The sequence below is a fragment of the Bison bison genome, unplaced genomic scaffold (genome assembly GCF_000754665.1).
Source record: "Bison bison bison isolate TAMUID 2011002044 unplaced genomic scaffold, Bison_UMD1.0 scf7180017864440, whole genome shotgun sequence".
NCBI classification, from domain to species: Eukaryota; Metazoa; Chordata; class Mammalia; order Artiodactyla; family Bovidae; genus Bison; species Bison bison.
In genome coordinates this window covers 142151-155596 of record NW_011495002.1, presented here as the reverse complement: position 1 = coordinate 155596, position 13446 = coordinate 142151, and the positions used below count along the sequence as shown (strand labels likewise).

General features: G+C 41.1%; 1 protein-coding gene across 1 annotated transcript in view; it reads left to right on the top strand.

Moving 5' to 3' along the window:
- The window catches only part of DNAH5 (dynein, axonemal, heavy chain 5), a 332324-nt gene extending 325442 nt beyond the window's left edge, over positions 1 to 6882 (top strand). The window contains exon 80 of the mRNA XM_010858794.1: positions 4943 to 6882. Coding sequence (XP_010857096.1) covers positions 4943 to 5094 — 152 coding nt within the window. The 3' untranslated portion in view covers positions 5095 to 6882. The remainder of the gene's footprint in view (positions 1 to 4942) is intronic.
- Positions 6883 to 13446: the final 6564 nt, after the last annotated feature.

The window sequence follows — 13446 nt, the reverse complement described above, 5'->3', positions numbered from 1 at the left end:
GAGGTTATTGATATTTCTCCTGGCAATCTTGATTCCAGCTTGTGCTTCATCCAGCCCAGAGTTTCTCATGATGTACTCTGCATATAAATTAAATAAGCAGGGTGACAACATACAGCCTTGATGTACTCCTTTTCCTATTTGGAACCAGTCTGTTGTTCCATGTCCAGTTCTAACTGTTGCTTCCTGACCTGCATACAGATTTCTCAAGAGGCAGGTCAGGTATTCCCATCTCTTTCAGGATTTTCCACAGTTTGTGGTGATCCACACAGTCGAAGGCTTAGGCATAGTCAATAAAGCATAAGTAGATATTTTTCTGGAACTCTCTTGCTTTTTAAATGATCCAATGGATGTTGGCAAGTTGATCTCTGGTTCCTCTGCCTTTTCTAATACCAGCTTGAACATCTGGAAGTTCATGGCTCACATATTGTTGAAGCAAAAGAGGGGTTAAATAAAAGAGTGACATAAGGAATCTCTAGGTATCTTGGTTGTTTTACATATTGGAAAGAATATATGATATAATGATATACTAACATTTGCATGAAAAATGTAGGCTAGAGAGAGAGAAGTTATAACAGTTAGAAAATGAAATTTCTTCAAGGTGTTTTATTGAAACCTTTAGCATCCCAAAGCATATAGCTCACCAATTTAGACACCCTCTTCTCTCTGCTTGTTTTTCTGGAGCCCCAAGGTTTTAAGCATATTTAGCTGATTTGTTCTACCTACCTAGCATGCTTATTTTTGTCTTCAATTTTTTTGTCTAACCAGGAGTAATAGTTTCAGATGTTTATGTGCTTGTTTATAAAGCATCTGTCAGCGCTTTTACAATGAAGTTATATTTTTGGTAGTTTCTAATCCTGCTGCAGAAGGTTGTTACATGCTGTGACTTGGCGTGGATACCTTCCTTTCTGAAACAATTAAAAATAAATAAAATTGGATAAGTATTTCAGAGAATTGCCTTTTTTACCTGCTTATTGAAAAGAACACCATTTTTTTTCCCCCCGAACTGTGTTTTTCTTTTGGGATTAAAACCCAAACAATCAAATACTTCCCAAGGTGCAATTATCATGTTTATCATTTATTTCAAATATAAGACTCTAAGGGTTTTTTTCAAGAGTTACAAAATGATTATTAGTGAAATGTGTATAAAGAAGAACAATTAGTTAAATATCTGTTATATGTTCAAACCCTTGAACATATAACATATATAAGGATTAAAGGGTTTAAATACATCAGTTAGTGTAGTTATTATTAATTGCACTCCTCAGATTGAGTCATCCACTTATTTAATCAGAAATTTTAATTTTGTTGTTGTTGTTTAGTCGCTAAGCCCTGTCCTACTCTTTTCGATCTCATGGACTGTGGCATGCTATGCTCCTCTGTCCATTATCTCTCAGAGTTTGCTCAAATTTGTGTCTGTTGAGTCAGTGATTCTATCTAACCATCTCATTCTATGCTGCCCGCTTCTCCTTTTGCCTTCAGTCTTTCCCAGCATCAGGGTCTTTTCCAGTGAGTCAGTTCTTCACATCAGATGGCCGAAGTATTGGAGCTTCAGCTTTAACATCAATCCTTCCATGAATATTCAGGGTTGATTTCCTTTAGGACTGACTAGTTTGATCTCCCTGCTGTTAAAGAGACTGTCAAGAGTCTTCTCCAACACCAGAGTTCAAAAGGATCAATTCTTCAGTGCTGAGCCTTCTTTATGATCCAACTCTCACATCTGTACATGACTACTTGAAAAACCACAGCTTTGACTATATGGATCCTTGTCGGCAAAGTGATATATGTGCTTTTGAATACCCTAACTTTGTTATAGCTTTCCTTCCAAGAAACAAATATCTTTTAATTCCATGGCTGCAGTTACCATCTGCAATGATTTTGGAGCCCAAGAAAAGAAAATCTGTCACTGTTTCAACTTTTTTCCCTTTTGTTTGCCATGAAGTGATGGGACTGGATGCCATGATCTTAGTGTTTTGAATGCTGAGTTTCCAGCCAGCTTTCACATTCTCCTCTTTTAGTTCCTCTTCACTTTCTGCCATTGGAGTGGTATCATCTGCATATCTGAGGTTGTTGATATTTCTCTCTGCAATCTTGATTGTAGCTTGTAATTCATCTAGTCCAACCTTTTGCATGATGTACTCTGCATATAAATTAAATAAGCAAGGTGACAATATACAGCCTCGATGTACTGCTTTCCCAGTTTTGAACCAGTCCATTGTTCCATCTGGTTCTAATTGTTGCTTTTTGTCCTGCATACAGGTTTATCAGGAAGCAGGTAAGGTGGTCTGGTATTCCCATCTCTTGAAGAATTTTCTACAGTTTGTTGTGATCCATACAGTCAAAGGCTATAGCATAGTCAATGAAGCAAAAGTTAGATGTTTTTCGGGAATTCTCTTGCTTTTTCTGTGATCCAGCATATGTTGGCAGTTTGATTTCTGGTTCATCTGCCTTTTCTAAATCCACCTTGTACATCTGAAAGTTCTCAGTTCCCATACTGCTGAAGTGTAGCTTGAAGAATTTTTAGCATAACCATAGTAGCATGTGAAATGAGCGCCAATTGTGTGGTAGTTTGAACATTCTTTGACTTTGCCCTTCTTTGGGATTGGAATGAACACTGACCTTTTCCAGTCCTGTGGCCACTGCTGAGTTTTCCAAATTTGCTGACATATTGAGCACAGCACTTGAATAGCATCATCTTTTAGGATTTGAAATAGCTCAGCTAGAATTTTCATATGTTTGCCTTATTATTATTACTTATGATATTCTCATGGTGATTAAAATAGTGACTAGACTTAAAAATTAGATATTGCATTAACTTAGATGGTTTCTAATAATTAATTTCATGGAATTAAGCAAATGCTTCATTTTAGAGTACTGTAAAATATCTGTGACATTGTTTTAGAACAGAATTTCTCGACTTTGGTTTTGCTGACACTGTTGGCACAGAGAAATCTTGTTGTGAGGGACTGTCCTGTGCATTACAGGATGCTAGCAGTGTCCCTGGCCTCTAGCCACCAGTTGCTGGTAGCACCTTCCCAGTTGTGATAACCAAATATGTCTCTAGATTTAGTACCCTGGTTAAAAAAAAAAAATCACACCTGATTAAGAATTGTGGCTTTTAAACTACTTTTATTGAAACTTTTGTAAAGTGCTATCATATGCAAATGTTTAATTTCTTCCAATAAAATGAATTGAATTTATAGTAGAGAGGCTTCCAGGTGGCTTCCTATTTGCAGTTGGAGTCACAGGAGACATGGATTCTATCCCTTGGTTGCGATGATCCCCTGCAGAAGGAAATGACAACCCACTCCAGTATTCTTGTCTGAAAAATCCCGTGGACAGAGGAACCTTGTTGGCTACAATCCATAGAATATCAAAGAGCTGGATGGTATTGAACACACACACACACACACGGCACGGCAGGTTGAAGGTTTTCTTGGGTCCAAAAATGAGACTTTAACTGCTGGTGCTGCCTTATTTTTTGATATGTTAGGAAAAGCTGAATTATTGAGGACATTAGTTTTTGGGAAATAAGTTCAGTATCACTAATATATTAATATTGCATTTTGAAAGTTCTATATTTATAACACTATTTCTCCAAAGTTATCCTCTTAGTTAAATGTGTTTTCATTTTAGTAGTTATATTAGGGTCATTTATAACATTGGCCTTCCAGAGAAGTACACAGAGGAATGCAGACATAACTTCTGTCCTGAAATAGTTTATAGTCTGGGAGAGAAAAAGGAATAATATACTGCTTCCAAAGATGGATGTTACAAGATGTGCAAATAAACTATTATGGGTAGAGTGAATTTAACAGGAAGCTGCTGAAGCTTAAACTCCAGGGCTACTCAACACAAAGGCTTTTTCCAAAACTTAATTTGGTATTTGCAAATTATACTCTTTTTCTTAAAAGAAGTCCCTTCTCCAAACTGTATAAGCTTGAAGTCACAAAAGATCTGCATCCATCCTCAGCATGGGGATTCCAGGGCTGGAGAGAATGCCTAAGAGAGGACCCGTACAGGATGGATACAGAGATTGTCTCTCATGACAGATGTGATTGTGGAGATTGCATGTATTATTCACCTACTCCAGAAAAGTAGATTGACTCAGAGAGCTGAACTGTGCTGTGGCTCTGTGCTTCCTGCCATTTGTATTTCTCCACACACATAGAGAACTCACAACACCTGGTGGGGTGGGGAACATCCTCTGTCCTGTGATTTGCAATATGGTTTGGTAGTAGTTTAGTCGCTACGTCATGTCCAACTCTGTGCAACCCTATGGACTGCAGCCCGCCAGGCTCCTCTATCCATGGGATATCCCAGGCAAGAATATTGGAGTGGGTAGCCATTTCCTTCTCCAGGGGATCTTCCTGACCCAGGGGTCAAGCCCAAGTCTCCTGCACTGTAGGCAGATTCTTTATGGACTGAGAAGCCCAATGTGGTTTGGACTATGGCAAAAAGGATTGAAGAAGGGGTTTTGCAGTAATAATAGTGAAGTACCAGAGGTTCTGGGTGTCTGACTAAAAGGGACAGGTACCTTTTGCCAAAGGCAAACCACATGGGAAGAACAAAGAGGGTGTGAAGGCACAAGGTTTTGGGGGGGAGGTACAGGGGGCAGGTGGAGGCACAAAGTTGAATTGACAGGTGGAAAGGAGAGAAAGGAAGCAGCGGGTGGCCATGTCCCATGGACTGGGGTTAGTGTCAAGGTTGTGGGACACTAGGTGGGTGAGGTAAATGTGAGGCCATCTGGGTAACTTGTCATACCCGCCTTGGGAAAGCTTGATAGCATCTGCTTCACATCTAGGGATTGCCTGACCTCAGGAGGAATTTCCCTCATTCTGCCACGCCCACTGTGACCTTCCAGATGCACACATTTGGCTCTGCACTCTCTTGGGGGCTGCATGAATGAGAAATTCACCAAGATTTCTGATGGTTTTTGTTGTAGCTGTGAGAGATCCTCGGTTATACTCTTGTCCCATCTACAAGAAGCCGGTCCGAACAGACTTGAACTACATCGCTGCTGTAGACCTCAGGACAGCCCAGGCCCCCGAACACTGGGTGCTGCGTGGAGTTGCCCTTCTCTGCGATGTCAAGTAATGTGGGGCGTGTCCCTCACCCAGTAAATGCAGGATCCAGAGTATCACAAGCTCTGTTCTTCCGTATGGATGTTGTGTACATCAGGTTGATTGTACGGTGTGTGAATTGCATCGGGGTTCCCTGCTCCTTCGCTGGATGCTTGCTTATATTTAGTCTGTTTCACCGTTAATGACCAATCACTGTGTGTTTTGAAAAGCTATCTGGTGATTTAGAAGTAAGGTTTATAACTTTCTATTCAAGCTTGGCCCTCAAATCCAGAGTAATATGTTTTCTTCTTTCAACGCCAAAGACTGACTAGGGTAAATAGATGGTATTAGTATTTCCCTGGAAGGGATTATTCTTCTGTTAATGTGGTTTTGGTGACAGCCCAGTTCTCTAAGATAACATGACAAGTTTGTGCTAATTCTGTTTCTGTTGCCTTTTGCATTTAGGTCAGGTAAGAGATTTCTTTTCATGACTGAAGTTGCCAGTTAAACAGATCTGAAAAATGGAAGGAAATAGAATGGTGGGTTAAGAATGTGAATAGATGAATAGACAATGCATGTAATCCTATAGAATAAACATATGGAATAGTGTTCAACTCCACTGATAATTACTAAAGAGCGACACTTACCTTACATTTGTTATAATTAAAAAAATTAAAGCTAAAGTGAATTGTGATGAGGTCTTTGTAAAAGTGATACGTTCAGACTCCTTGAACAATAGAAATCAACCCATCCTTTTTTGTAAAATGATTAAATAACTAAGCACAGAAGGAATCATAAATACATTCACATGCTTTGACCCTTATTTTCTCTCCTAGAAACCTACCAAGGAAACAATTTGAAAGACTGAAAAAATGATATATAAAAATGTATTTAATAGCATAAAAATAATAAATGCCCCCAAAGGTAAAAATAAGTCTATGCTTAAGGAAATTAGAGGATATTAGACAGCCATGACCCACTCCAGTGTTCTTGCCTGGAATCCTAGGGATGGGGGAGCCTGGTGGGCTGCCATCTATGGGGTCGCACAGAGTTGGACACGACTGAAGCGACTTAGCAGCAGCAGCAACAGCAGCAGACAGCCATGAAAAACAATAGTGAAGATTTCATAATGTAGAAATGGTGAGCACAGGCTGTTAAGTGAAAGATAAAGTTAGCAAAATATTGAGTATTATAACTAAAATGTATTTGGTGTGGACAAAAGTTAGAAGATAATGTGGAAAAATAAAAACAGATATGATCGAATGGTAAAGGTTCCAGTTGACTTGAAAAAATGTAATGACTGGAAGAAAAATTAGGAAAAGGATAAAAGTCTTGGTGAAAAATTCACATGATCTTTTATTAATTAGGAAAATACTATGTAAGGGGCTTCTCAGATGTTTTTACTTTAAATCATGACTATAGATTATACACTGTTTCATCTATAACCTTGAGGATGTGGTCAGTGCTAAGGTAGAATTGCAGCTTAGAATTGCTTAACTTCAGAAACGCATCACTTCAGGTTTCTGGTGATAAATGTTTTATAGGGAGGAGGGATTACAAGGAGACTAGTGTGGGTCCCTCTCACTAGGACTTGCTCTGTGATGAGTATCATTTTATTTTAATTATAATGAGAATTAGACCTGAGTGGTTCATGTGACACCTACCCATTTTGGAAAATACTATTTTCATTTGAGCAGCTTCTTTTGGCCTGAATTAATATATCAGTTGATTTGTGTGAATTGTGGTAAAACCATCATTTTATTTTGAATAATAAATGATGAAAATGTGGAAATAATGCAGATTAATAAAATCCATTAATGAACGTCTGAATTGTAATTGTTATTTATAAGCAAAGAGGTGAGTTCCATTGAGTATCCAGAAATAAGCTTTAAAAATTGGATTTTTTAATCAAATAACTTGAAAATGTATAATACATATAATTTTGTGATATACTCCATTGGTATATATGTATCAGTTTTGGAGACCCAAAGTAGAAAAGAACACCATGAAAACAAATGGAAAGTTTTAGGAAGTAATTCAGCAGGGAGACTTCCCCAGTGATCCGATGGTTAACAGTCCATCTTGCAATGCAGAGTTCTTGGGTTTGATCCTTGGTTGGGGAACTACGATCCCACTTGCCTCAAGACAGCTAAGCCCGGGTGCCTCAACTACTGAAGGACGAGTTCCTAGAGCCCTCACGATGCAGTGACTAGCCTGCGCACCACAACTGGAGAGTCTGTAATGGAAGACCCTGTGTGATGCAAGGAAGATCCCCCGTGCTGCAACTAACGCCTGAAACAGCTGAGTTTAGTTCAGTCCAGTCGCTCAGTCGTGTCTAACTCTTTGTGACCCCATGGACTGCAGCACACCAGGCTTCCCTGTCCTTCACCAACTCCCGGAGCTTAGTCAAACTCATGTCCATGAAGTTGGTGATGCCATCCAACCATCTCATCCTTTGTCTTCCCCTTCTCTTCTGCCTTCAATCTTTCCCAGCATCAGGGTCTTTTCCAATGAATTAGTTCTTCTCTTCAGGTGGCCAAAGTACTGGAGTTTCAGCTTCAGTATCCGTCCTTCCAATGAATATTCAGGACTGATTTCCTTTAGGATGGACTGGTTGGATCTCCTTGCAGTCCAAGGGACTCTCAAGAGTCTTCTCCAACACCACAGTTCAAAAGCATCAATTCTTCAGCGACTCAGCTTTCTTCATGGTCCAACTCACATCCATACATGACTACTGGAAAAACTGAATTAATTAATTTTAAAAATTAAACAAGGAACATTACTGAAACCTGGAGGAGCCAGTGAGGCCCCTTCCTACTTCACCTCCACTCCCTACCCGCTAGATCCTACCCACTGAAGGGCACTCATTATTCTACTGAATTGGAGACCAGAGAGGACCAACTGACTGAAACTTCAGGTTGGTGGGGAGAGTTGCTGACTGCCTTGGATGTAGAGAAAGCTACAGTGGGGATTTTGTAGCATTTCAGGGTGATATACCCATTTTTTTCATCTGCATCAATATTGATTTACTTAAAAAAGGATTTGTTTTGCACCTCCTGTGTGTCAGGCACTCTGGTGCCCTGGTAGGATGATGGTGGGAAAACATTCTCACAGTCCCTGATTTCATGGAACTCAGGGAAGAGGGCACAGCAACCCATTCCAGTATTCCTGCCTAGAGAACGCCATGGACAGAGGAACCTGGCAGGCTACAGTCCAGGGGGTCACACAGAGTTGGACATGACTGAAGCAACTTAGTCCATGCACATAAGAGGACTAGACACGGAAACTAAGCAGTTATCCAGGCACATAATTTTATATGATCTCAGCATATGGTTGGATAACCTGACATGTGTGGGTGATACATATAAAGATGTAGGGACTTCCCTGGTGGTCCAGTGGTTAAGACTTTGCTCTTCCAATACAGGGGGCATGGTGTTCCATCATTGGCCATGGAACTAAGATCCCACATGCCAAGTAGTGTGGCCATAAGGTTTTTTAAAAAAATACAGGAAAGTAGATAAAGATGAGGGGTTGAAGGGAATGGCAACCCACTCCAGTATTCTTGCCTGGAGAATTCCACGGACAGAGGAGCCTGGTGAGCTACAGTCCATGGGGTCATAGAGTTGGACATGATTGAGCGATTAACACACTAACTACTATGAAGGAAGCACTGGATTCCATGAGGGAGCTGGTAGCTATTCATGGGTCATGGGTTAGCAGGTAGAAGCCACACTACAGTGTCCCCATTTATTTTTAAAATTGTATTATTATTATTTTACAATTATTATTATTTTAACTAAGAGCCCAGCCTAGAATACAGGCTGAGAAGGGCTACTTTCTAAGCAAAACTGCAAACCTTGTTCTGACTGCTGCCAACTCCAGCACAGTGGCTGATGGACACCATGTGTTTCTAAGTCGCTGGAGCGAGAAGTACTTCTTTGTATTAAATGCTTGTTTGCAATGGAAAATTTTGTAAATAATTCAACATTAAGAGGCATGAAGAGACAAACCACAAATGTTACAATTACATAGCTTGCAGGATTCTCCAATTTAGATAAATACAGTGTCAACAGTGTCTTTGTCAATGATAAATTTTTGTTCAATGGTATGGCATTATTAAAACATTAGATATGCTAATGCATCCTGCTAATGTAGTTTATAACATTTTTACAACTCAAAAATCTTTAGTGATCACAAAAGTAATTCAATATTTATATTAATACATGAGCCATTTTCTCTTAAAGACACAATTTTCCCTCACCTCCAAATCTGCAACACAATTTTTGCCCCTATGTCAGGCCCTGGTGAGGTCCATGATCACTTTTACATTAATCCTGTACTCTTACAGGAGAAGGCAATGGCACCCCATTCCAGTACTCTTGCCTGGAAAATCCCATGGATGGAGGAGCCTGGTAGGCTGCAGTTCATGGGGTCGCTAAAAGTCGGACACGACTGAGCGAATTCATTTTCATTTTCACTTTCATGCATTGGAGAAGGAAATGGCAACCCACTCCAGTGTTCTTGCCTGGAGAATCCCAGGGATGGGGGAGCCTGGTGGGCTGCCGTCTATGGGATTGAGCAGAGTCGGACACGACTGAAGTGACTTAGCAGTAGCAGCAGTACTCTTACAAGTATTAGTGAAATGAAGTAGGATCCTATGGTCCTTGTTCCCCATGTCGTCTGCCTGCTTTTTGTCTATGGAAAAACTTTAGCCAAAGAATAAGTTAAATCAGAGAAGTAAGAACATGCAGAAAGGAAACCCGTCAAAGGAGACCAGATAATAATAGTTTAGTCACTAAGCATAGTCAAGAACTTTTAGTTCCTTCTCAAGGGCTATAGATAATATTTTGAGCCATATCCCATGAGCTGTCTTGCAGATACATGGTGAAGTTAACTACATGATGACCAGGCTGTAGCCGTGACATTTGTGTTAGTCATTCAGCTGTGTCCAATTCTTTACTATACCATGGACTGTAGCCCGCCAGGCTCCTCCATCCATGGTATTCTCCAGGCAAGAATACTGGAGTGGGTTGCCATTCCCTTCTCCAGGGGATCTTCCCAACCCAGGGATTGAATCTGGGTCTCCTGCCTTGTCTCAGTCACCAAACTTTTAAGCATAAATGAAAAAGAACCATCAAGAATGTCAAGAAACCCTTTGCTTCTCTGAGATCTTGCTCTCTGCCTCCATCTTTGAAGGTGTTGCTTCTGAGATGGTGGTTCTCAAACTGTGTGCCTGGGGAACCCAGATGTGGCCAACAGCCTCAACTCACAAGAGTGTTCAATGTCCACACCTTCACTTAAGCACCAGTAACACTTGCCACTGTCCCAACAAGGATCTCCTCACATAACACCAGCAAGTCAAGGTCAAGGGTCCTCAAGGTCTAAGCTCCCCAAGGTCAAGGCTCCTCAAGGAGCTCTCTCTCAGCTTTGCTGGCCTTGCCGTCCGTGGAGGACCCTGCAAGTATGCATGTTTCCCTGGTGGGACCTTCCTTGGTTACTTCAGGTTGTATAAAAAAACTAACCAGAGGGCCATCCCAGGTGGAAGGAGCTGGGGTTCAGCTGTCCACCGAATGCACCCACAGTGGGGTAAACTTTGCCAAGACTGGACCCCACACCCAGCAGCTCACAGGACTCCTCAAATTTAGTGCAAATATGCTCTCCCAGGGCACACCCCTGAGGAAGCCACAGTTCCATTGGGACCTGCCAGAGAGATGAAGACCCTGAAGACCAGGACCCCCATGGCCATCTCCTCGCAGGGGTCCCCAGGCGTGCACACAGAGCCCAGCCCTGCCCCACCTGGAGGCTCCATGACATAAGCTGTCAATTTTTGAGAACTGGCCTCAAGAAATAGAAACAAACCAGCCTTGAAACCAAAGATTAACTGTATTTAAAACAAGATGATGCTGGTCAGACCACCAGTGACCAAGGTGCTTGTCAGAGCTAACTGTGCTGTTTCTGCATGTAGCCCCCTCCCTCAGCTTATTAAAAGCTCTAGCCCACTGAATGTCAGTGGGATGGAGTCAGTCTTTGGGCAGGAGTCCACCCTCACCCTCCTCTTCAGTTGCCAGCATCCAAAATAAAGCAAATTTTCCTTTCCACCAACCCTGACTTTTTATTGGCTTTGAGCAGCCAGACCCCTCCCCTTTCAGTTACATTACACATGATTTTTGAAAATTACATTGTATAACTAATCACTGCTCATCAGTAGCCTAGTCAACACATCAAAATAATGCCTTTTAAGGGAAAACAAAAGGTATAATTATATTCACAATATGGTCCTCCAGATTGAGTGAAAGCAGTAAACAGATCAGTAGGTTATGAAACCATGAGGAAATCTAGTAGTTTGCACTTAATATTTTTTCAGTGTTGAGTTCTAGTAATTTCTGAAGTTTATACATTCTGGTTATTCTGGTTAATCGACTAACATCAGCTGTATACAATATCTGCGTATCATCTCTACAAATACCTCCAGTGAAGGATAGAAGAGAATTTAAGGTCTGCTTTAGAATGAGCTATGAGCTTTGGGCAGGACACTGTGAATCCACAAACAGGTCCTTACCTGTCTTAAACGGGAGCCTTATTCTGTGATGAGCTTTACACACAGTGAACCTTCTCAAGGCAAGAGCAGACTGCACTGCTACCCTGAGGCTTTTCTGGTTTAGTTCTTCAGCCTGGAAAACCATTAAACTGACAGCCAGATGGGAATGACCAGTTGAATCCTACTCTCTCCTCTCATTTGCATGAGAAGAAACAAAAATACAGTGATTAAAGAACCAGAAGGCTGGAAGGCAGTATCCTGAGCGGGATGGGATGGAGGATCACAAGGACATTTGGGTTTCTTTTCTTTAGACACTGTTAGAATTCAATTATTAGCAATAACTCCAACAGATCAAGATGATGAATGAATAATCTCCTCCAAAGTCCTCAAATGAGCCCTTAAAAACCAGCGTATCCCCTAGATTTCAAAGTTTTCATTACAAAATGCCAACAGTATTACGACCTAATAGTATAATTTCAATATCTTAAAGGATTTAATCCAAGGCTTTAGAAAAGTTCTGTCAGCTCTTAGTATTACTAACATTGTAAAACCACCATGTGGACTTGCCTCATGTGTATTCTTCCTGTGGCTCCTTTGTGCCTCTCTAGATTTAGAACTCCATTCAGATTCCCAAGGCTCAGGATTTACAGGCAAACTTCATTGTCTCCAACTTTGAGTTTATGTTGGGTGGTTGCAGAGCTTGGGAGGCTAGCCCTCCCTTTGGTTTGTGAGCCAAACACTGTTTTTCACTGGGCTATGTGCTGTTGCTCCTCGTCGCATGTCATGCGGGTACAGCCAGGACATATTTGTGGTGTGATGCTTTGCCTCTGCTCCAGGAATGTTTTACGATCACGGTTAATACCTTTCTTCATTTATTTCTTCACTTAGGCTAATAAGCATAAGCATTCACATCAACTATGCTCGTAAACACACTTGCCTGGAAAGCCAATTAAGTTTCTTCCAGTATTTTGTGCAGGAGTCAGTTTTAATAAGACCACATAGAGCGTTCCCGAGTACTCGAGAGGGAAGAAGGATTAAATGTGGTGAAGGACACCAAGGAGATTATATAAAAAGTCACAAGATGGGGAGCTTTGTGAAGGATTGTGAAGCACAACCGGTGTTTCAGCTCAGGTTGGACTCCTCTGTACTGCTGAGTGCGGTTTAAATTCACTCTGTTAGCATCACCTTGCTCCTCACGGTCCACTGTGATGTCATTTGTAACCTATTTATGCAAATACCTACAGCAAATCCCGGGAGGCCTGCAGAAAAAGAGCTTATAAAACATTTTACTGTTTTATCATTTGAAAAATGATCATTTGCCTGCACCAATTAAACTTTTTGGTATACTAGCAAATAGTGAAAATGCTTTTAGTGTCTCAGAAACATTTTAAATCACCATTGTTCACATCTTACAAACCTGATACACCACTGATCACAAAGATTTATAAGTGGCACAAATGAGGGGTTATAAAAAAGATGATTGCTGTCAGTTCAGTTCAGTTACTCAGTCGTGTCCGACTCTTTGTGACCCCATGGACTGCAGCACGCCAGGCCTCCCTGTCCATCACCAACTCCCAGAGTCTACTCAAACTAATGTCCATTGAGTCAGTGATACCATCCAACCATCTCATCCTCTGTTGTCCCCTTCTCCTGCCTTCAATCGTTCCCAGCATCAGGGTATTTTCCAATGAGTCGGTTCTTTGCATCAGGTGGCCAAAGTATTGGAGTTTCAGCTTCAGCATCAATCCTTCCAATGAATATTCAGGATTGATTTCCTTTAGGATGGACTAGTTGGATCTCCTTGCAGTCCAAGGGACTCTCAAAAGTCTTCTTCAACACCACAGTTCA